Source organism: Oryzias latipes, chromosome 23, assembly GCF_053564925.1.
Source record: "Oryzias latipes strain Hd-rR chromosome 23, Olatipes_Hd-rR_3.1".
NCBI classification, from domain to species: Eukaryota; Metazoa; Chordata; class Actinopteri; order Beloniformes; family Adrianichthyidae; genus Oryzias; species Oryzias latipes.
Window position 1 is genome coordinate 26,063,625 of NC_136259.1, and position 22,984 is coordinate 26,086,608.

The 22,984-nt window shown below is 49.2% G+C and overlaps 2 protein-coding genes across 11 annotated transcripts; both read left to right on the forward strand.

Annotated features, from left to right (window-relative positions):
* Positions 1-612: 612 nt before the first annotated feature.
* On the forward strand, positions 613-10,837 carry LOC101172864 (ras-related protein Rap-1b). Of its 3 annotated transcripts, XM_078942062.1 has the most exons (9): positions 613-726; positions 839-961; positions 4,246-4,315; positions 6,157-6,225; positions 6,493-6,549; positions 6,626-6,766; positions 8,005-8,148; positions 8,277-8,369; positions 8,440-10,837. In XM_078942062.1, the coding sequence occupies exons 3-8, from the start codon at positions 4,259-4,261 to the stop codon at positions 8,361-8,363; spliced, it is 555 nt and encodes a 184-aa protein (XP_078798188.1). In that variant the 5' UTR covers positions 613-726; positions 839-961; positions 4,246-4,258; the 3' UTR covers positions 8,364-8,369; positions 8,440-10,837. The 3 variants fall into 3 exon arrangements, with proteins under 3 accessions (XP_078798188.1, XP_023807984.1, XP_023807985.1); XM_023952216.2 differs by lacking the exon at positions 613-726 and having other exon boundaries at positions 821-961; XM_023952217.2 differs by lacking the exons at positions 613-726; positions 839-961 and adding an exon at positions 4,069-4,166.
* A 660-nt stretch (positions 10,838-11,497) lies between these two features.
* saxo6 (stabilizer of axonemal microtubules 6) lies at positions 11,498-22,255 on the forward strand. Of its 8 annotated transcripts, none has more exons than XM_078942060.1 (15): positions 11,498-11,720; positions 12,362-12,482; positions 12,711-12,887; positions 12,963-13,063; positions 13,137-13,241; positions 13,495-13,656; positions 15,580-15,689; positions 15,802-15,838; positions 17,834-18,054; positions 18,130-18,237; positions 18,360-18,415; positions 19,365-19,426; positions 19,501-19,726; positions 20,103-20,162; positions 20,484-21,458. In XM_078942060.1, the coding sequence occupies exons 4-15, from the start codon at positions 13,058-13,060 to the stop codon at positions 20,591-20,593; spliced, it is 1,263 nt and encodes a 420-aa protein (XP_078798186.1). In that variant the 5' UTR covers positions 11,498-11,720; positions 12,362-12,482; positions 12,711-12,887; positions 12,963-13,057; the 3' UTR covers positions 20,594-21,458. The 8 variants fall into 8 exon arrangements, with proteins under 8 accessions (XP_078798186.1, XP_078798183.1, XP_078798182.1 ...); XM_078942057.1 differs by lacking the exon at positions 20,484-21,458 and adding an exon at positions 21,506-22,255 and having other exon boundaries at positions 11,499-11,690; XM_078942056.1 differs by lacking the exon at positions 20,484-21,458 and adding an exon at positions 21,506-22,252 and having other exon boundaries at positions 11,499-11,690; positions 15,757-15,838.
* The last annotated feature ends 729 nt before the right edge of the window (positions 22,256-22,984 follow it).

The window sequence follows — 22,984 nt, forward strand, 5'->3', positions numbered from 1 at the left end:
TTAAAATGCAGAATAATTATAAAAACTTCTGGTTCTTCATGGACTGAAAGAAAAACTTTTTTCAACATTTCAGGCACAAAAACACAGTTTTGGGAAATAAAACGTGCTATTTTAACGTTAAATATTAGAGAAAATCTTCTGGCTTTTATTTAGAAACAGGTTTTAATTTAACAGACTCCACCAGAGTTGGTGAAACAGAAAAACGTCATCCTGATAGAAATGATCTCAAACAAAAAACCAACTGAATGTTTGGACTCTGCAGGAAGCAGCTGAGCGCGGTTTCTGACGTCACGAGAAAGGGCTGAAAGCTTACCGGAAGTTCTTGTGTTTTCAAAACTAAAGGTCTTGTTCATGATGCTGATCATTCCTAAATCTGTTTTTGTTTTTAAACCAATTTTATTATTTAATGACACTTTACAGACTCAATATTTCTCCACAAATATATATTTGCCTATTTTTCACCCAAAAAAAGTGGTTTTAAAAATAATGTAGTAGTTTTTTTTTGATTCGCAAAAAAATGTATTTTTTCGAAATGAACAGAATCTGACCGCCTTTGATTTGGTAAAATGTTCCATAAAATCTCTGTTATTGTTTAACATTTTTTCTGGAACTATAACGTTAATAATATTTTAGTTGATCTTTTTTCAAATAGTTTACCTTGGATTTGTAAAGAATTATTTAGTGAAAAGTATTGAAAGTTAAATGATTCATCGCTGGTGGTGAAAGGTGAAATGTCAGAATTATTTTGATTTAATGATTTAATTCTTCATAATTTCCTAAATTCTCCACTTAAGTAACATCACCCGAAGATTTGGTTCCCTACCCTTTATTTTGAAAGGTCCTACAGGAAGTGCAATCGTTTTCCTGAGTTTAGCTTGACGTCACAGTGGCGGCAGGAGGGAGCGGCTCTGGCAGAGCGACGTTGACAGACAGCGGGAGAGAGAGCGCTCCGTGGATGCCTGTAAGTACCGTTTCTTTCTCTCGTTCCGGTTTTCTCGTTTTCTTTGCGTTTCTCCGTCCGTCTTCCGTCTCGCTAACGTTAATAGCCCGAGACGGACCGGGTCCGCTCCGGGCCAGCGGGGGGCGGACAGATGCGGGCAGGCCGAGCTGCGATGGGTTTGCGGAAGCGAGCGGCCGGCGGACAGAGATACGGACGGGGGGAGGCGGGCTCCGTTAGCGGGGAACCGCTTCGTGCGGCAGCCACTCCGTCCTTAAGCCGGTGTTCGGTCCACAGCCGCCCGCCGGGGGGTCGGGCTGCGGCCCGGCTCGGGTCCTTCGCGGCAGCGGGGCCTGCTGGCAGAGCAGACCGGGGAGGGAGCGACTTGCGCGGCCAGCAGAGCCGCGGAAGCCCCGGAGGATGGAGGCCGGAAGTGATTGGAGTTTGGAAGAGTCCGCTCCTCTGTCGCTCTGACAGCCCCGTTCAGCTCGACCCCTCCACGGGAACACGCACGCGCACGCCGGCCACCCACCCACAGGCCCCACCTAGTTCTGCTGGAGTCTGGGATCCGGGTCCACCTCCCTCCTCAGCCACCCCCAGGTGGTTTCTGCGTGAAGCCGCGGGAGCCAGGAGAGCTGAGAGTCCCAGGAAGCTCTAGCAACCGGAATGAAGCTGCATGAAGCTCTGTGGTTCTGCATGACACTTCAGCAGAACTGCAGGGATCCTCTGTGGTCAGATGTGTCCTCCAGACTTTCAGGGTTCTTTGTGCAAAGAAACGTGCATGCGGGCATTCTTGCAGCGTGCAGCCATCGTTGCAGCGTGCAGGCATCGTTGCAGCATGCAGTCTGCGTTGCAGCATGCAGTCTGCGTTGCAGCATGCAGGCATCGTTGCAGCGTGCAGGCGGTGCAAACAAAAGCTCTGCGGTCCGTCAGAGGTTCCTCATGAAGGCGGGAGGGAGGTTGACCGGACGCCGGGAAATCTCCTCATGCAGACACGACAGCAGCTGGTGGTTGTTTGGGGAACTTCCAGCAGGAACATTTGCTGCTTCCTGATCGGCTCCACAGAAAATGATCAACTTTGTTGTTTTGGGGATTTGTCTTTGCTTAACCTTCATGGTTTGAGGCCTCAAACACGGAAAAACCGTGCAAACCTAGAAATCCGATCATTTATTTTCTCCTGGAGACGTTTTTTCATGTGGAAAAACGACTCGCCGGTCGTGGTTCTAGCGGATCCGTCCGATGGTTGCTGGTTTCAAACGTTGGTCACGTTTCTAAAAAGAATCAGGAAAACATCAAAGTGTTTCCAGTTCCAACCTGAGAGGCGGCTCGGTTCTTGAACGCCTCTCGGGTCTGTTTGGATGTGAAAGTTTGGTGTCAATCAGCAGCAAACAACCTGTTGGGCCGTGGATGCAGACGCCCTGCTGCTCCACTGACCTCATTGCTCACGGTTGCCATGGTGACGCTTAGAATCCATTTCATGTAGATTTGGTTGTTGATGTTTGTGTTTTGGTGGATCAGCTTCAAACAAAAATCCTGTTTTGACTCCAGGTTTTCCTCATGAAGAACCTCAGAATGCTGTTTTTTTAGAAAAGTTCTTGATGAAGAACGTGGTTGAGGGTTCAAAGCCTGAGACTTCATTTTTACCTGGATGTTCTCCAGAGGACTTTGACCACTAGAACCGCAGTTCTCTGATCCCTTCTGGACCAGAACTTGTTCTCTGTCTGAAAAAAAGGTGGAGCGTCTGTGGGAGGAGCTTCAGAAACCCCTCGTCCTCTGGGGGCTCGAGTCACGTTCAAACCTCCGGGCACCAAAGTTTAGCTCAGATGAGGCGTTCACTGACAGTCGGAGAGATAAAACTCGCCGTCATCTGACGCCCAGAAGAAACACGAGTCTGTTTTCAGAAGGAACACAAACGACCAAAATGACGGAAGTCTGTCGGCCGCCTTTCTGTAGTAAACAACCAAACCCTGACCTCTGACCTCTGACCCTTGACCCTAACCGAAAAATAAACATGTTCTGCTTACAGCAGCAAAGAGGCTTTCAGGAACCCAAACATCCAACCTTTCATGCAGTCCAACCAAAGGTTCAGGCTTTCGGGTTCCTTCAGAGATGGAGGAGCAGACGAGAAGAAAACTTTGAAGACAGACGTTGAAGAACGGCAGAGGTTTTTTTTTCCAGATCCTGGAGGTCAACGCCTTCATGCCGTATGTCGTCAAACTTCAGCGTAATCCAGGACTCAACGGAAAAACCATGAAGGAATGTTTGTGAAGTCCGGCATGAAGGGGTTAAAGTGTGACAAACGGTGGGAAACGTCTTCAGTCCACCTGCTGAACACACATTCCCTCCACGTCACCATGGCAACAGAGCTTCCTGAATGCAGCAGGAGCTCCGGTTATCCACAAATGTCCTGTAACCATCAAAGCTTCATGTTTGAAGCTCAAACCTTTATTTAAAAAAAGCTTTTACAACATTGAAGTCTTCAAGTGGTAGGCTCTTATTTTGAAGTCGATTTAACATTGCATGAGCGCTCTTAGTTTGAAAACCATCATGAAAGCTCCACCCTCATCTACACTTCATTTTCCAACTATTTTGTGATCTAGAGAATAAACAGTAAAAAACGAGGCTGACCTGTTTGTACGTTATGTCAGTTTTCTTTTGCCTCTTTTTTGGGTTTTTTGTCTTTACGTTGTCTCTGTCGCCCCCTGCTGGTAAGACCTGGGACAGTTTAAGATATTTATTGGAAACTATTGTTTTATTTAGAATTGAAAACCAGTTTTCTTGGATTTTGTTATTTGAGTGGCAGGAAAAAAGGGAAAAAATGCCTGACGAACGTTTTCTGGATGTTTTGGGCACTTTTCACCGTTTAATTTAGACATTTGTTCAACTGTTGACAGAAAATTTAAAAAACGAAAAAGTTTTTTCTGTTCTGCTCAACTTCATGAAGTATTTCCAGTGAGCGAGTCCAAAAAACCCGTCCGTCCAGCTGATCTGGACGCCGTCACTGTTAACAAGATCGAGTTAGCAGCTCCAGGTGATGCTGCACACATGCAGCAAGGCATGATGGGTAAGCAGAAACACAGCAACAGCAATCAGGGAGATTCCTCCGTGGTGGCTTCGCCTGTGGCTGCTCCATCATACTGTTTTCATGAGCCGGCCCTGATGCATGCTGGGTAATCATTAGCTCTCAGCGAGAGGCAGGAAGTGCGTGTGACGGATTCTGCAGCTGCAGGTGCTCTCTGCTGTGATGCTGCTCTCTGATTGGCTGCTGAGCCCCTGGGTAACCTTTCTCTGTCTCTGTGCCTCTGCAGACAGTCGGCCAGGATGCGTGAATACAAGCTGGTTGTTTTAGGATCGGGAGGCGTCGGGAAGTCAGCGCTGGTAAGAACCGCCTCCTTTCCCACGTCCGTGTTCAGAAAACCATCCCTCCACTCACGGAGAGGAAGGAACCACACCAGGAAGAGTTCCTGGCTCCGTTTTCCTGATGACTTGAGGAGCATTTCTATAAACGATGGTTTGGAACCAGCAACCTGCAGGTGGGGCCGGGGCTCCGCAGGTGGGGCCGGGGCTCCGCAGGTGGGGCCGGGCTCCGCAGGTGGGGCCGGGGCTCCGCAGGTGGGGCCGGGGCTCCGCAGGTGGGGCCGGGCTCCGCAGGTGGGGCCGCCGCTCCGCAGGTGGGGCCGGGGCTCCGCAGGTGGGGCCGCCGCTCCGCAGGTGGGGCCGCCGCTCCGCAGGTGGGGCCGCCGCTCCGCAGGTGGGGCCGCCGCTCCGCAGGTGGGGCCGGGGCTCCGCAGGTGGGGCCGGGCTCCGCAGGTGGGGCCGCCGCTCCGCAGGTGGGGCCGCCGCTCCGCAGGTGGGGCCGGGCTCCGCAGGTGGGGCCGGGGCTCCGCAGGTGGGGCCGGGCTCCGCAGGTGGGGCCGCCGCTCCGCAGGTGGGGCCGGGCTCCGCAGGTGGGGCCGGGGCTCCGCAGGTGGGGCCGCCGCTCCGCAGGTGGGGCCGCCGCTCCGCAGGTGGGGCCGCCGCTCCGCAGGTGGGGCCGGGCTCCGCAGGTGGGGCCGGGGCTCCGCAGGTGGGGCCGGGCTCCGCAGGTGGGGCCGGGGCTCCGCAGGTGGGGCCGGGGCTCCGCAGGTGGGGCCGGGGCTCCGCAGGTGGGGCCGCCGCTCCGCAGGTGGGGCCGCCGCTCCGCAGGTGATCAGAGCAGCTGGAGGAGGTCAGATGAGCCTTTCTGACGGAAAGCTGGAAAACCTGCTGAGAAAAAACAGTCAGTTTGTGTTACGGTGAGCGAGAGGTGGAAGACACGTTTACATTTAAGATACAACAAGAAAGCCTAGAACAACAGAAAAAACACTGAAACACAACAGCAAATCACACAACAAATGACCGAGTCCTGAATCCCAACAACAGAAGCAGAGACACGACTTCAGACAGAGCGGGACGTCATAAAAACCAACCGTGTCTGATTCCTTATAGTTATGGATGACTGTTTCTTTATATGGACATAATAAATACATGAAACGGTTTTATTGTATTTCTACAATTCAATTTTATTTGTGTAGCCCAAAATCCCAGCAGCAGTCGTCTCAGTGGGCTTCATGCCGGTAATTGTAAAGTAAACATGACATCAGAAAGATCATGAATCCATGGAATTCTATAGGAAAATACAATCAAAAACCTGACCTTGCTAAACATTGTTGTCATTATTAATAAAGTAATACATACAAAAATGTTTTTTATGTATTTATTGTGTCCATATAAAGAAACAGTCATCCATAACTATAAGGAATCAGACACGGTTGGTTTTTATGACGTCCCGCTCTGTCAGAAGTCGTGTCTCTGCTTCTGTTGTTGGGATTCAGGACTCGGTCATTTGTTGTGTGATTTGCTGTTGTGTTTCAGTGTTTGTTCTGTTGTTCTGGGCTTTCTCGTTGTGTCTTAAATGTAAGCGTGTCTTCCACCTCTCGGCCTCCATGGTTCCTGCAGAGCTCCTCCTCCTCCTCCTGCTCTGAGCGCCTGAATGGCGGCCTTCAGCGCCGACGCTCTGGTGTCTCGGCTCCACAACAAAGACCTGCTTTGCTGCCGCCGATGAGCTCATGGAGACGTGTCAGTGTGTCACATCACTTCCATTCCGGTGCTTTCCATCAGAGAGCTGGGCTGCCGTTAGGCCGCCGCCCCGTTGCCCCTCATTGCCCCTCATTGCCCCCTGTGTCTGTGTGTCTGTGCAGACGGTCCAGTTTGTTCAGGGAATCTTTGTGGAGAAGTACGACCCGACGATAGAGGACTCCTACAGGAAGGTAGGACGTGTTCGTGGGCCTCTGTCATCCATCAGGATGGTCCCTCCAGATGGAGCAGGGGACGGCAGACCTTTAGAAAACCGTCCAAAAACCTCATGATTAACCAACGTGGAGACGACTCCAAGAGGACGGACAGGGACCCCGTCTGCATCTGTAGCTCCAACACCAACCCTGATCTAGAAAATCCTCCAGATCATAAATCTCTGCTAGCGTTGTAGGCGTGTCCCTGCTTCTCTGTACCGGTGACCAACGTTTCTGTTTCTGCAGCAAGTGGAGATCGATGGGCAGCAGTGCATGCTGGAGATCCTGGACACGGCAGGAACAGTAAGACCCGACTCCCGCCTGTCCGTGACACGGAAGGGGGCGTTTCCCCTCCAACCCGTGTGCTTGTGCGTTACAGGAGCAGTTCACGGCCATGAGAGACCTGTACATGAAGAACGGCCAGGGCTTTGCTCTGGTTTACTCCATCACCGCTCAGTCCACCTTCAACGACCTCCAGGATCTCCGGGAGCAAATCCTCCGAGTGAAGGACACGGAGGACGTACGACACAAACACACTCATCGTCACACTCAGACCTTTGATCAGGACACTTTACTTCAGAGTACATCAATCAGAAGTTAGAGGTCGGCTCATCCGATGCCTGAACAGCACATTTTGACCTTTAGAAACTGGAATGAAAGCTTTAATCTGGTTTTCTTTATTCTAATTTAGCTCTAAACAAGCATGTAGTGAAAGAATGCATGCTCCCATTTATTAGCACCTATTCAACAAAATACTCAAATGAATTATTACAAAAATGGATGCAGCTACGTGGCATCATGAAGCTGTAGAGAAGTTTGAGAATGATGAAGAGCTTTGACCTGGAGAGGCAAGACACAAAACGAACTCAAGTAAAGGATAAAGATTAGCGGTTACGGCACTTACCGGCTAAGGTGGTCATCTATAAGATGTCCTGACAAATATATAAAGACGGGTACACACACACTAGAATCACACACTCAACACCTCTGATTTTTCTGACGTCATGTTCCAGTTACATACCATAAACCAGTACACGTGTGTCACACGTTAGACCATTTTTTTGTCCGTTGCTGAAAAGCTGGATGACTTAAACATTTTTTTAATGCACAAATATACTTTAAAGGGATATTCTTGACAACCAGCAGTTTCCAGGCAACCAGTGGAGAAGAGGAGGTTTCCTGGTGTGTTCTTCCACCGTTCGTTCTCCTCCAGACTGACGTCTGGTTGGAGATGCGCCGTGGAATAAACCATTACATGCTCTTGAGTCCACATGGACTCTGCAAACCCAGCTGTGCTGTACTGATAAGCTCTGACCAATCAGAGAGCACAGACTTCCTGAAAGGGAGGCAGCAGGAACTCTGCTGCCACCTGCTGGACGTTTGACAAACTGCTTTACATGTTTGACTCAGATTTTAATTGTTTTAGATAAAAACGATTACATTAATAAATGCAAAATAACTGTAGACATTATGCACATTTCAGTAGAAAAACAGGAAACAAAAATAATTATTTATACTGATTAACAGATGGAGATTGAAAGGAGATTTATTTTACATTTTCTATAAAGATACACGCAGCAAAAATAAAATGTAAATTAAATAAAAAAAGAATCAAATAATAGTTCATCATTTGACTTTATTTTAGACCACATAAACATGAAGCATTAAAGCATTTGTTAAATTTCAAAGTGAATATGCAGTAAAAACTTAAGATGGTCTTTGGATCAGAACCCTCTGAAACGTCTCTGACTGTTCTAGGTTCCCATGATCCTCGTGGGAAACAAATGCGACCTGGAGGTGGAGCGCGTCGTGGCGAAAGAGTCAGGGATCGGCCTCGCCCGCCAGTGGAACTCTTGTGCCTTTCTCGAGACTTCGGCCAAGAGCAAGATCAACGTCAACGAGGTGACCGACACGCCGATTACCACACAACCGGACCTGGTTCCGCTCGGGAAACCAGAACGGACTGAAGGTTTTGGGACAACGTGGCCATCTTTGATGCTGGGATTCATCCTGGATGTCTGTGTTTGCAGATCTTCTACGATCTCGTCCGGCAGATTAACAAAAAGAGTCCGGTTCCGGGAAAAACCCGTAAAAAGCCCACCTGTCATCTCCTCTAATGACAGGTGAGTCTCAGCGAGGGTCCAGCCTCGGGCGTTCTGGGTTTTTATTTCAACTGGTTCTTTTACTTTCCAGTGTTCCTTTCATTCAAACAACAAACCAACCAATCACAGGATATCTTCCAGCTAGCCACGCCCCTTTAACAGGATCGTGTCATCATCAGCATCTGCCACTCCTTCCTCAGCGCCCGTCCCGCCGACTCACCCCTCCGCTGCCTTGGACAAACCATCAAGGGACGGTGGTGGCAATGATGATGATGATGATGATGATCAACATTCCGGATCGTGGCCCAGATTTAAACTGCATTTCCCATGATGCTCTCCTGAGCCGGAGAGAAACCTCTTTCTTTTTTTACTTTAAATGTTTTTTTCTGCAGCAGCCTCACACAGCTGCAGCGTCGGCCATGTGAGCACCGCGGTTACCATGGTAACATGGCGGACTGCACCTCTGTGGTCCCACCTGTGGATTCTTAACAGTGATTATGATTACAGTGGATGTTATTCTAACTCTGTGTGAATTGATTCCAAGTCGGTGAATGTTTCTGCTTTTATTTGCCCCGGTCCGGGTGGGATGGGGGCGCCGGGGGGGCAGCAGGTTGGGATGTTAGCTCATCAGCTGCTAGCTCGGAGCTCACAGCTGGTAATCCGACTGCATCTAAATGTAAAGGCTCCCAGAAGTACTTATATCCCGTTTTGCAGGTCGGTTTTTTTAAATCTCTCTGTTTTTTGTTTGTATTATAATCAGAATCATATTAAGCAGATTAATATTTGGGAAGAAAAGGGAAAATGTCTGCTAGAATCCCCTTGAAAGCCGTTTGCAGGTTTAGAGGAATCTGTTTAAAATCCATCAGAAACACTAATGTTAGCCTAGCCTAGCGTTAGCGTTAGCTTCCTAAAAAGGGAACCGACTGGGCTTAGCGCAGACGTTAAAGCGGGTTAGTCTGTGACGCATGAAGACCACTTGGTTTGACCTCCTCGGGGTCGTACGCCGTTCTCCAGCTGTGAGCTAGCGCCCCCTGGCTGCTCGGTGAGCTCCGTCTGAACCTGCTGCCGAAGAGGCGCCTTGGTCTAGCGGGCCGCCCTGGTCCTTTACCTCCACGCTGCATGTGTCTGTGAGTGTTTGGGTGTAATGAGCTGTGAAGCAACAGTGAACCAGCGAGGCTTCATTCACGAGGAGGAGGCGTGGCTTCTGATTCCTTAACTAGAACCTGCGGTGGGTTAAGGACCACTGGTCAGGGGGACGTGAAAGTCAGTGTTTAACAGTAGCAAGATTGGTTGAGATCAACCAAAATGGGGTGGGTTGGGCTTAATAGTGGGGGCGTGGCCTGTAATGTTTGATAGACAAACCAAGAACCCGGGCATCCGGCCTGCGTGTGCTGCAGAGCCACTGCAGGCCTGTTCTCCCGGTTCTGGTTCAGTCGCGTCATGTAGCAGGTTCTGTCAGAACCCGGCCTCTTGGAGGCGCTGTGACGTTTGCATGCTAAGCTGCAGTGAAGGGGCGGCGGTCCAAACAGAACCGGACTCGGCTGCTGCTTTTCTTTGTTTTGTGTCAAACTTTGAGTTCTGTCCTCCTGCCACCAGGGGGCAGCGGCCACTAGGGGGCAGCTGCCACCAGGGGGCCGCAGCCACCGCCAGCTTTATGAAGAGGCTTCATGTTCCTCACTTTCATTATGAACATAGTCAGCATTTATTTACAGAAGCATGGGGGGGGGGGGGACAGATAAGTGAGGCCGGACATCAGACGGGAGGGTGTGGCCTGACGGATGCTCCGCCTCTCTCCTCTGCTTCTCCTTTAGTCATTGCCATTTCTTGAAGTGCTTCTTCACGTCCGTGCCGAGGCATGTCCAGTCTTCGTGGGGGGGTTGACGTAGTGCCTGTTGGTCGTGGTTGCTTTGGGGCCTCTGGGGCCTCCTGCGCCGGGCTGCAGCTGCATTCCTGTCGGTGTGAGTTCTGACCCGCTCCTTCCATCTGCAGTCAGTCTGAGAAGAACTTTTTCAAAAATCCTGAGGCCTTAGATGAAGCAGTTTCTGACGACTTGGTTGATGTCTGCGTTTTGGGGGGGGGGAAACGGCCTTGTGGGAGGTGTTCAGACCCCCGTCTGTGGGCATGTTGTCTGTGTGCAATAAAGACCCGGTAAAAATGTCCGCTCATGCACCTGCAGTGACGCGTTCCGACCCGGTTTGTGGCATGTTTCCATGGAAACTGCTTCCCTTCTGGGAGCAGAGCCCCCAGCAGGTTCTGAACGGGTTATGAGTGCAGCTGCAGCCCAAACTATCCTCCACCCCTGAACGCAGTCAGATGTCAGCCGGTGACGCACCGGGTCACCAGAACCACCGCCGGAATCTGCTTTCCTTGCTTTGCAGAGGGCCACAGCAGCGGGGGATGGGGGGGGGGGGGGGGGGGGCTGAAGCCAAATGTAAAATAAAAACTAAAAAGCCTTAAATGAATAAAAGTGGTGCAATTTTGTAACAGAACCTTGTGGTGTGGACTCCTTCAGAACTCTGTCAGAACTGAAGGGAGCAGGACGGCTCAGTTCTGGATCTTGTCTGGCTGGTTTCAGAACCCATCCATCAGGTGTGGATCACGTCTGGATCACGTCTGGATCACGTCTGGATCACTGAGTTCAGTGTGGATTTTCTAACCCGATCAGACAGAAATCCTTCAGTTCAGATCCAAACTATTTCTGTAAGTGTAGATGAATTGCCGCCGTTTCTCAGATGTTTATTATAAACAAAGATGTTTATTTGAAATGAAACTCGTGATTAGAAACGATTTAATCTTTGAAATCTGACATGACGTTTCAGTAAACAGAGATGTTTACTCGGTCCACGGATGGAGGAGCAGACCAGGACAAAGCAGTGGAGGTTTTTCTAAGAATTTAAAAACACATTTTTTAATTGACCTCAGATAGAAAACAAACAAACTTTCAATAACAAGGCAAAGTAAATAGAATAGGAAAGTAAGAATTTAATTTAGACAAAACCTTATTTTAGAAAAACAACTTTCTAAATATTAAAATTGCATCTTCTTGAACAAACTATAATAAATAAATACGTAAAAAGCAACCACAATTTTTTATCTTAATTTTTTTTAACTTTTATTTTGTTAAATATAGAACGTTACTGTCAGCTTCCTGCAACAAACGCGCCTGCGCATCAGCTGTCATGGCAACGCTGACAGCTTGTCGTTAGTCGACCGCAGCAGCTAGTTAGCAGGCCGATGGGTTAGTTAGTTAGTTAGTCCTCTCAAACCTCTGGTGAACTTTCGCGTCATAGTGGAGGTGTGACGTCACGGGGCGTTCGGAGCGTCATGACCGTCCGCTTCAAGGTAAACAACAGTTGCTAGCAGGAGCAACAGGTGAGGTTAGCCTTCCCAGCCGATGCTAGCTAACATTAGCCACCTGTCTAAGCAGCGGGATTATTATGGGATATCAACATGTAATCCCGCGGGTTGAAGGAGCAAATCAGAGGTTTAAAAGAAAAGTTACTAAAGAAGATGAATTACCGCGAGATCCTCCATCAGTCTACGGTGGAGGCGGGGCTGTGGGTTCAATCGGTAAAGTCTGGGTCAGAACTTTGATTAAAGCTGTGATTCTGAGATCCGGGTCATCAGTATGAGATCCGGACGGGAGGGGGTTCAGGAGATCCCCCCCCCCCGACCCTAGAGAGATGGTGTAATCCATACACACATGCACAATCAAACACGTAAACACACATGCACACACATGCACAATCAAACACGTAAACACACATGCACACACATGCACACGGACAAACACGTACCTTTACATGTTCAAATGCACACAGACACACAAGGCCCATGTGTGTCTGACCTTCATCATCGCTGGTGTCTCCATGTTTCCACCTTTTCTTCACGTCGAGCTCAGAACATTACTGAAGAATTTCCCCGACCTAACATCCACCGTTGTGGATTCTGGGATCTGGGCGGTTCTCCTGAAGAACCCGCTGAGTCGAGCAGAACCATGTTCTTTGTTTCAGAGTCAGACTGAGTACCAGAGGAGCTTCACGCTGCCACGCCCCTCCGGCGCACGCGCTCTGGCCTGCGACCCAGCAGCTCATCCATCCTCTGACCCGACCCGGAACACGTTTTCTGCTGGAGGTTCTGGACGGTGTTTTATTATTTGTCTGCAGTTTAAATAAAACACAGCTAAAAGAAAGTTTTAGAACGTACATCCTAAATGTAACGTCTTACTTTACAAACAGAAAGGAATATCATGCGGTTAAAAATGGACAACACATGTGCGTCAAAACGCCGTGTTGCCATGGTAACGTAACAAGGAAACCAGCAAAAGAGGTTTGTGGATCAATCTGAATTTTTACTTTGCAGCTTTAAGAAGCTCAGCTCACAGGAAGCCAAATAAACCACCAACTGGTTCTGCTGGAAATCCTGAATCTCTCTCGGAACCTGAACCTCCGGCTGGGCCTCGTCCTCCTGCAGACCCATGTCCCCCGAAAAGACCGGGTCTGGAACCGTCAGTGAGACCAGCAGCTGTTGGAGAGTCTGGTAAAGTAAAGGAGAACTTTTCACAGGACTTTGTGGGGATGTTTGACCTCTCATGCAGCTGATCCTTCTTCTCAGACAAGCCACACCCCTTCCGGGGCCACAGCCAACCACAGCCAAGCTCACCTGTGCCAGCTGCAGCAGCCAACGAGCTGCAGCCGCCACCGCCTGCCATGAAGGTGAGTGGTGTGCGGCCTGCAGCCCGTAGCAACAGATCGGATCTGAAGGCCTCGTCCTCACTTTGTGTTGCAGGCTGATCATGTGACGCGGCGCAGGGCAGGGTCAAAGGCGCCCGGTCACGGGTCAGGCCGGCAGAAGCCGCTGATGGCTGCATCGCCCCTGCTGACAGCAGAACAGGTGACATGGCGGCTTGAAGCGAGCTCTGCTTCGTCTCAGTCAGACTGAGATAAAATAGCTTTTTATTTTTAGATCAAAGGCTTTATTGAGAATCTTGACGGTTGAAATCGTCCAGTTTCTGATTGTAACTCGAAGGATTTGGTCAACCAAACAGCTGAGCTGCAGGTCAGCGGAGGCCTGCAGTTCCCACGCTGACCACCAGAGGGAGGGGTTTTGTCCTCCTCAAGGTGCCGCTTCTCCCTCTGTCCTGCAGGTGTTGTACGCCGGCAGCAGGGGCATCACGCCCTACAGGATGAAGCCCGTTTCCATGGAAACAGAGTATAGGCGCAACTTTCGGGGCCTAATCCCGCCCACGGGGCCCCGCCTCCGGAATTATCTGGATCACGAATTAGAGCCGCTGTTCCATTCATACGAGGTAAAGCCGGTTTTTGGTTTTTGTAAAACTTAATTTTTGAGCTTTTATGGCCTCGTGACGGTTTTGTAGCTATGAGTACCATGAAACACCTGATTGGCTGGTTTAACCGACAACGTGCGTTCAAGGGCTGCGTGTTTTTTACATCAGGTTAAAAAAACGTGGTAGAAAGTGCGTTTTCATTGGAAGTGGTGGCTCGAAGGCGCATGGCGAGGGCGACCCGAACGCCGCTGCAGACAGATTGTCAGGACAGCATCGTTTGGATCATGGTTGATTTCAGGAGTCGAGCCGTCAGAAGAAACGTCAGATCATCTCAGCTGGTGGATCAAATCCCACATTTGACCATTTTTGCTGTTTGCTCTTCTCCAATAACATAGAATATGAGACGCTTTGACCTTAAACAAAGGTCAAAGTAGAACTAGTAACTAGGGTTGTGCCGATAGACGATACCATCGTCCATCGTGATGGGTGACTGACATCCCGATGGAGAGACACCATGGTGATGCCACGCCCCCGCCACGCTGCGAGTCGACGCCATAAGCCGCGGTTACATATGAAAAATATCTTGACCGGATCAATGGTCGGATTAGAATCCAACCGTGTACATGGAACCAGAAAAATGTTTTCAGAATATAAAAACGTTCACTAAGGTCACACTTTCGGACGGAATAAATCATTCGCACATGCGCAGTAGGGTTTGAAAAACCGGAAGCGGATATCAGTTCCGCCGAGCGGCTATTTTTATCTCAAACTTTATTGAATGTAACAATTCAATACAAAACAATGTTAAACAGCGCTGAGCGGCTAGTTACATTGACATGTCAGCTCGGTAAAATACAAGACGATCTTCTAAACATGCTTTTAATAATGTTACGGTTATTATGAAACGCCTGTTCGCTCATCGTTTTAACCCGTGTGGTCATTGCTTTTTCTGTTGAAAAACGGAGCCGGAAAGAAGCCAGAATTAGCAGTATGCTAACACGGGCTAACAACATTAGCTTTGGGTGGCGCTGCAATCTGCATCTTGGCTGCATGTAAACATGTGGGAATAACATCAGCCTTTATTTAGTCGGGACACGACTGGAAACACAAATCCACGTGATTGTTTGAACGATTTCTAAGGACTGAGCGACATTTCTGCTTTGAAGCTCACACCGCCCCAAAGCGCTGTGTGTGTGCTCACGATCCTCTGCTCAGACACACACTTTTAGACCCGGTTCTGAGTTCGGTAGGCCGTTCACCTAGAGCTGCGGGACGGATCGCAGTTCTAAATCTCCCACATAGCGCTCATGTAACAAAGCACCCCCCCCCCCCCCCCCTTCCACTCAAACACAAAGCTGTAAGTCCGCGCTCCGCCGGTCCACTTGACTAGTGAAGTGCAGGAGCCGACCATTTCTTCTAGTTTGTTTGTTACTTTTTTGCTAAAGTCACTTCCCTCAGTTTATACTGGATCATCGTGGATGAGTCATTAGTTGGGAAATAAAATAAATAAAGTAAAATAACGAATAGCAATTATATAAGACCGAAATATTAAAAATACCCCCCCCCCACCACGACGATATCATCGTTCATCCCGATGGTTGACAGCAAACATCGTCAACGGCCAATTTAAGGGACATCGCCCAACCCTACTAGTAACATTTGTCTGGATGGATTTCTAACAATATGTTGTGATGTTCCACCTTTCTGAGACGTTATTTTCGGTTGCTGGCGTTAGTTTTGTCCTAATCAGACATTAAATCAGTTTGTGTAAAAAGTTGTGTTGTGTTTTTACTTTCGTCTTCACTTTTTGTCATCTTAATCAGCAAAAACTAAAGTTCACCTGCGTTGGTGCGAGAGCGCCACCTTGTGGTCGTCGTTATGCGACGTCAGCAGAAAGTTTCTTCTGTGTTTTACGGATTGAACCTCCCACGATGTCTCCAACAGGTAAACAGGAGAACCAGGGAGGAGGAGCCAGCAAGCAAGCTCCGCCTCAAGCATGACAGTCATCCAGAAGAGGAGGACACGCCTCCTCTTCTGGGGCACAGAGGCCGCAGGTTTGCGCGTCTGTTTGTGTCTTGTTGTGTGTTTGAATGTAATAATGAGGTTGTGTGTGTCTGACAGGATGTTGACAGAGTATCAGTCCAGCTTTCGTTCTCCTCTTCACAGAAAACCAGAGGGAAACACCAACGGCGCCGCCCTGCAGGTCAGAATGTCTCACTGAGTCCAACAATGCCGTGTTTTTCTTTAAAAAAACTACTTTAGCTACGCTAACTCTCATAAATGATGGAAAATCCAGGAAGCAGGAACAGAACCGTAGAACCGCTCAGTCGATCCAGACGAGCCGACAGCAGAACCGGGTCTGCTGGAGCAGAGCCGTCAGCAAAAACTCTCACAAACAGATCCGCATTCGCTATTTATTCTGAAAAAGGAGAAACTTCCTGTTGAATCTCTCCCAAAAGAAAAGAGACGTTCAAATGTGGCGACACGCAGACGTGTCCTCCGTCTGCATCGTCTGCCCGCCGTTCATTCTTCTCTGAAGTTGTTTGTGTGATGAAGATGGAGGAACGACGCTGCAGATGGACAAGGGGAGGGCGCCGTCACTCTTTAAATGTTTTACGTGTGTGTGTTTGTGTGTGTGTGTGTGTGTGGGGGGGGGGGGTTAACAAGTTCAGCATCAGTTCATAGAAAAGAGGTTTTTCTTCTGCTGCGACTGATGGAGATGTGGGTCTTATAGAGAAGACACAAACACACAAATGCACAGACACACACATGCACAGACACACACATGCACAGACACAAAAGCACAAACACACATGCACAGACACACATAATCACATGCACAAACACAAATGCACAAACACACACATGCAAACACACACGCACATGCACACACACACATGCACAAACACATGCACAGACACACAAGCACAAACACACACATGCACAGACACACACAAACACACATGCACAGACACACACAAACACACATGCACAACCACACACATGCAAACACACAAACACATGCACACACACATATATGCACAGACACACACATGCACAGACACACAAGCACAAACACACACACACATCCAAACACATGCACAGACACACACATGCACAGACACACACATGCAGAAACCCACATGCACAGACACACAAGCACAAACACACACATGCATAGACACACACACACATGCACAGACACACCCACATGCACAGACACACACACACATGCACAGACACACACAATCACATGCACAAACACACATGCACACACACACACATGCACAAACACACACATGCACAAACACACACATGCACACTCACACACACATGCACAAACACACACATGCATAGACACACATGCACAAACACACATATGCACACTCACACACACATGCACAGACACACACGTGCACACTCACACTCTCTCACACACACACACACATGTGCTTTGTTTCTGCTAAACCGAGACGGTGCTGCTATTTTTAACTCGTGCAGCAGAGTGAAGGTCATTGAAGGTCAGCGTAGGCGTTTCCACAGTTAAGAAGTTTTTAGCTGTAAAGACGAGGGGGCGGAGCTTTTTAGTCCTGCGTGTTTCAGAAGCATTTATGATGACGGTTTGATTTCCCTGCTTTGGAGAACCCAAGGCTCAGAGCTAAGACCCCAAACACACAAGCTTTCCTCAGTGCAGATGATCCATTGACTGTATATGAGAAGTGGACCGAGTGGCCCCGCCCCCCTGGCGTTCCAAACAGGAAGAACTTGCAAAATCCCACAGACTTCTATAGAGAAATAAACAGCTGTTCCTCAGCCATTCGATGGGTCAGAGCAACCGTTCTGGATCTGATACTTATTGTTTTTTATTCAAGTCATGAACTGACCAATCAGATGCCTCGGTAAAAGTAGGTGGAGCCTGCAGGGCCCCACGTCCAGCATTCACAACATTTGATTGACAGATTTGTTTCAAGTGGTAGGGGCGGGGCCTTCCGACAAGCTCACTCCTGATTGGCCAGAGTTTCCACAGACTCGGATCAGTTTTTTGCTTTATTTCCTTAAGAAATAAGTCAAACCTTAGTTCTATATAAACGAATGAGGTAACCATGGAAACGGCTCTTGCCCATAACTAAAGCTCAGACACAAAAGAGAAGCTTGAAAACCCTGCAGTTCAGCCGGATGAAGGTCTGCTGTGGTCCAGGTGACAGAGCTGAGGCAGAGGGCCCTGATGTACCGCCGGCGGGCCTGGGGGGCCAACTTCTCCAGGGATCACCTGGGTCAGCTGCTATCCCACCAAAATGCTCTGTGGGAGCCGAGCAGCACCACCGACTCCATGGCAGACGCCTCCCCCCTCGCCGCGGGCCCGTCTCCGGACCCGGGCAGCCACAGCGGGTCCTGCGTGGACGCCCTGGACCTGGCCAGGTGAGAGCAGGTGCTGCAGGTGAGCTGGACCCCCCCTTCCCCAGCGATGTCTGAGTGTCTGTCCTGTCTCTGCAGCGTCTCCAGTCTGAGCCGCTCTGCCGCCTCAGAGCTGAAGACAAGGACACAAAGACGCACACACGCAGAGACACACACAACCGCGGAGGAAGAGCAGCGACCAGACGGGTACGCCGCTACCGACCGATGACCCAGGAGTCCAAAAGTCCCAATACCAGATGAAGGGTCTGAGTCTGAACTGATGCTGGTCTGCATTCTGCCATAAATGTGTGTTTGTGTGCCCCCCCCAGACTGAAAGCCAAGCCAGTTCAGAGGAGTCGGTCCGACCTCGGCTCACCTGCTGCAGGTACACCTGCTCTCATCAGACACTCACCCCCCCGGCACAAAGTCGTTTATTTATTTATTGACAAAATCCAGAATATAAAGCCGTGTTTTGGATTTAACGGATAGAAAAGGAGAACAAAGTCTGAGCAGCAGAAAACAATATAATCAAAGAGTAATAAATAATACAAATAAATAAAAATAGACATAAAAACCAAACTAAAAGAGGCTACAAACAAAAATGATTCAAATCAAAAGAAATAAAGGCATAAATCCAGATAAACACTTGTAGAGGTTTATAGCTCCTATTACGTGTTTTTTGAAGGCATTTATGAAAAAGCCTTTTTGAAATATGAAGTCTGAGCGCTGACGGCGCTTCCTCTGCACTTCACAGGAAGGGAGGGGCGCCAAGACCTAGAAAAGTTTCTGAGAAAACTTCATGAGCCCGATTCAGAAATGATGTCATCCCAACCACATTTACACAGCCACTTTACTTTGGGGGAGAAATCTCTGGGGGGGGGGTCCAGATCCTGAAGGAAATATGACTGAAGGTGGGCCCTAAAGACCCTTGACTAAGATGTAGGACCTAGGAGTGGACCCTGAGGAGCCCCTCATCCCCAAGCACAGATTCTGCAGCAGCAGGCATGCTGACCCCAGCCCCAAAGACCAAACATGTCTCAAGAATCGACACTAACACGGAGATCCGGCTGGCCGTGGTGCAGCGGTAGGGCGGTCGACCCATGATCGTAATATTTTAGGTTCGATTCCCGCCTTGCACGCCCATGAGTCAAAGTGTCCTTGGGCAAGACACTGAACCCCACCTAGCCTCTGGTGGTAGGCGGGCGCCTGTGTTTGGGAGCGGGCGGCCACCAGTGTGTGAATGTGTGTGTGACTGTAAAGCGCTTTGTCCTTGTAGGAAGAAAGGCGCTATACAAGTATACGCCATTTACCATTTACCATCCACTGTCCTGCAGGGGGCACCGTCCTGGTCGGACAGCAAGGAAACGCCGACGTCTCCAGTCCCAAAAAAGTTCAGGTAATAAACCATCAGAAAAAAGGAAATACTTATTATTTCACAGAGGGAAATATTTTACTCATTTGTTTTTTCAGAGAAGCAGCTCGCTTGTCTCCATGACAACAGAGGCAGGGATTCCCTGTGGCATGCCAGTCAAACGCAAAGAGGCGTGGCCAGAGAAGGTTTCCACCCATCAGCACGAACCCTTCTTCAGTCCTTCCCCTAAACCAAATTCACAAGCATCTTCATCGCCGCCTTTGGCCCCTCCCCCTCTGCACGCCATCCAGGGCTCAATGAGACACCCGGACTTCCAGCACAACGGTGAGCATCGACAGAACGGCCTGGTGATGTCAGGACCTCCTGACTCCGCCCCCTGACTTGTGATGGGCCGTCCCGGACTCCTGTCTGCCTGGAGACAGTTTGTTCCCACCAATCCAAATGTCCTTTAAAGGCCATAAACTGTACAGTTACAAAGAAAAAGAGTTGCTGAGTCCGAGCAACTCTACGGGGTATTTTTCCCGCCAAATTGTTAAGTTGTAGAAAACTCCTGATGTCATTTCCTGTTTGAGCCGCGGCGCTCTGATCAGACTCTGCACCACAGAGGTCATTCACTCACATTTTAACCCGTTGAGCTGGGATTTGAGCAGATTGGCGACCTGGCAGCGTCCCACAGGTCATGGCGTCCGTTTGTCTGCAGGTGAGCTGGGCGTGCGCCTCAGAGAGACTTCCTGTTCGGGAGGATGTGGCGGCCGTGAAGGTGAGCCTCCTTCTCCTCCTCCTCCTCACATTCCAGGTTCTCCAACTTATGACAAATTGTCATTTTCATCCTTCGTAGAAAAGAATAGATTTATTTTTGCTCATTGTTTGTGCGTCAAAGTGCGAAAGGATTTCTGAGCGGTTCCTGATTGTTTTGGTTAATGGCGCTTGAGGAATTGATCACATTGACGGCATAAAAACGTTACGACCAGCAAACTTTAAGAACCTTAACAGCCTTTTTTTTAGTTGACTTAAATGTGAGACGTCTTAAAAATCTACAGACGCCTCGTCTCACCTCTGCTGCTGTTTTTCTGTCGTCCAGACGATCGGCTCTCGGTGATGTCGTGGCGTTCGGCGGCCTCCTGCTCAGCCGCGTCCGTGGTCCTGGAGCGCGCTCAGAAGAGGCAGAAGAGCTTCTGGGGGAAGCGCTGAGCTCGTGACCTTCCTGTTGAGAGTCTTGTCTTTGTAGAAATCATGAGGATAATGTGTTTTTGTAGTATCATGACTTTTAGCTTCAGATTAAATGCTGCTTTAGCTAGAAGTGGGCGGGGCTTCTCTTCCTGCTGGGGTTAGCAGCAGTAGAAAGCTGGAGCTTCATAGACGTTTTCTTCCAAACCGGCTGCTCCACCAAACGTTCCCCTGGAGGAACCGCTGTCCCAATGACGGCGAGATGTCCTCAGGTTTCTCCTTTTGACACCGGTGGAAGTCGTCACGCTCAGATGAAAGCGTGGAGGATTCCTGATCCGCAAGCTGCCACTAGAGGGCAGTGATGTGCATTTGTTTTCCTCAGAAGAAAACAAACTAACAGCAAGTCCTGATTGACAGCAACTGTTGAGGCGTGTTTGACCATAACTGGAGTTCGGTCAGTTTGCCACTAGAGGGCGTCTTTTCCTTTGATGTGAAAAAGAGAAGCAAACATTTTTAGTGATTCTCACTGCGATGGTGACATCATCATCAGCAGAGGGCGTGGCCTATTAACTAACCTGTGGTCAACACGGGGGCTGCAGCGGTTACACCATTTGCTAATGCTAACACTAAAGGACAAAGAGGCTAACAAGCTAGCTGGAAAATGACTTCAAATAAGAGGAAGAGAGCGTTGGGTCAGGTGACCAAACCGCCGACCTGTGAGCGTCGTCCGTCCATCCGTGTGCCGTGACCTCCGCTGCCCTCGCCACCATCAAAGCTGCCACTAGGGGGCTTATGGGAGAATTCTGATGGTCCTGAATCCATTTATTTATTTTATTCTTGTGTATTTGAATTCTTTCTGTTTTTATTAAAACATTTCCTAATAAGCAGACATTTACTTCATCCGTCCTTTTGTCCTCAAATGAATCTCATTGCCAGGAAAAAGTTTTCTCCTGGACTTTCCTGGGAGCGTTTGCTCTCCGTGAGACGACGTCAGCGAGGAGGAAGAGCAAACATCCTCATCACTTCCTGCAGGAGACCCGCCTCACCTGCTCTGTTCAAACACTGACACACCTGCGCGGTGAATTCCCCTCATAACAATGTGGAGCGGAGCGCCGGAGTCTCCCGTGACGCCATCAGCAGGAAGCTGACTTGGGGACTCAGCGCTTACAGGAAGGCTGTAATCCATCCAGGCGTGTTGATGTTAGGTAACATCCTCACTTCCTGCTTCCGCCTCACAAAAGAATCACAACAAGTGTTTCAGTGAAACGTTGGATCCACTCCTAGTTTCAGGACTTTTTTAGGGTGGAATCTTTAGAAACAGGAAGAAAAGCTTCTGTTTTTATGCTTTCACAATAAAAGCTGAGCTGTAGCTCAGGAGGCTCAGGGCTACCTGCTGGTTGGGGGTTCAAATCCACTGTGTCCTTCAGAAGCGGGCCGTGCCTTTTGGCCTCAGGGCTGCAGTGACGTCATGATTCGCCATCCTGACGTCAACACGCATCGTCTGAACGCCAGCAAAGCCCACGCTAACGTTTCTCTGCAGGTTCGTTTGGAGTTCATGAGGAAAATGTCTAAAAATGACACACGGTAAACTCCCATCATGCACCTCATCTGGTGCTTGATTTGTAGTCAGATGTTTGCTCTCACAAACACGGATCTCCCTTTCAAAATAAAACGCTTCCTCCTTTCCGTCCTTCTTTCGTGTTTACACTAAGATGTAAAGACGCTGTAAACATGTAAAGATTGCTTTGTTTGGGGGGGCTTGATGCCGAAGACAATCGCTTTGCCGTTGTCCTAGCTCACATCCTGGTGATGTTGCATTATGGGTAAGTGTCTGCCTGCTTTTCTCTGCATTGAGAAGACCATCAATTCTAAATAAGTTGGAGGAATGTGGAACGTCTGCAGACGCTCAGAGTTCTGCTCTCCAGACCGGATCTCACCATCCAGAACAACTTTTCTGGTTCTGACCAGACTTCTCCTGACAGCAGATGGGTGCTTTTGGGTTCTGCTGGTTTCTGTCGGTTCTGATCTGCTGGTTCTGCTGGACATCTTCAGGGTTGGAGCGTGATGAGCTGGATGGACCACGGCGTCCGCCATCCTCGGCCGTTCCAGACGAGTCTTTGTCAGCAGACAGTTCTGCTGCATCAGCAGAACTGTCTGCTGTCAGAACCTCAGCTTGGCAGCAGCGTTTGGTTGTTCCTGGTCCAGTCTGAAGCTTCTGCTCATTTGGTTGATCATTTCTGTTCGTGAACCCGGAAGAACCGGTGCTGGTGTGAAGAAACACGGAGGAAACCTCTTTTTGTGACAGCATTCCCTATTTGCACTGTGCTGCAATTGAACCAGCAGCTTCATAAAGTTTCCAATGACCCGAAGAGAACGGATGTTAAGAGACTGTTATTTAAATTAGATATTTCATAA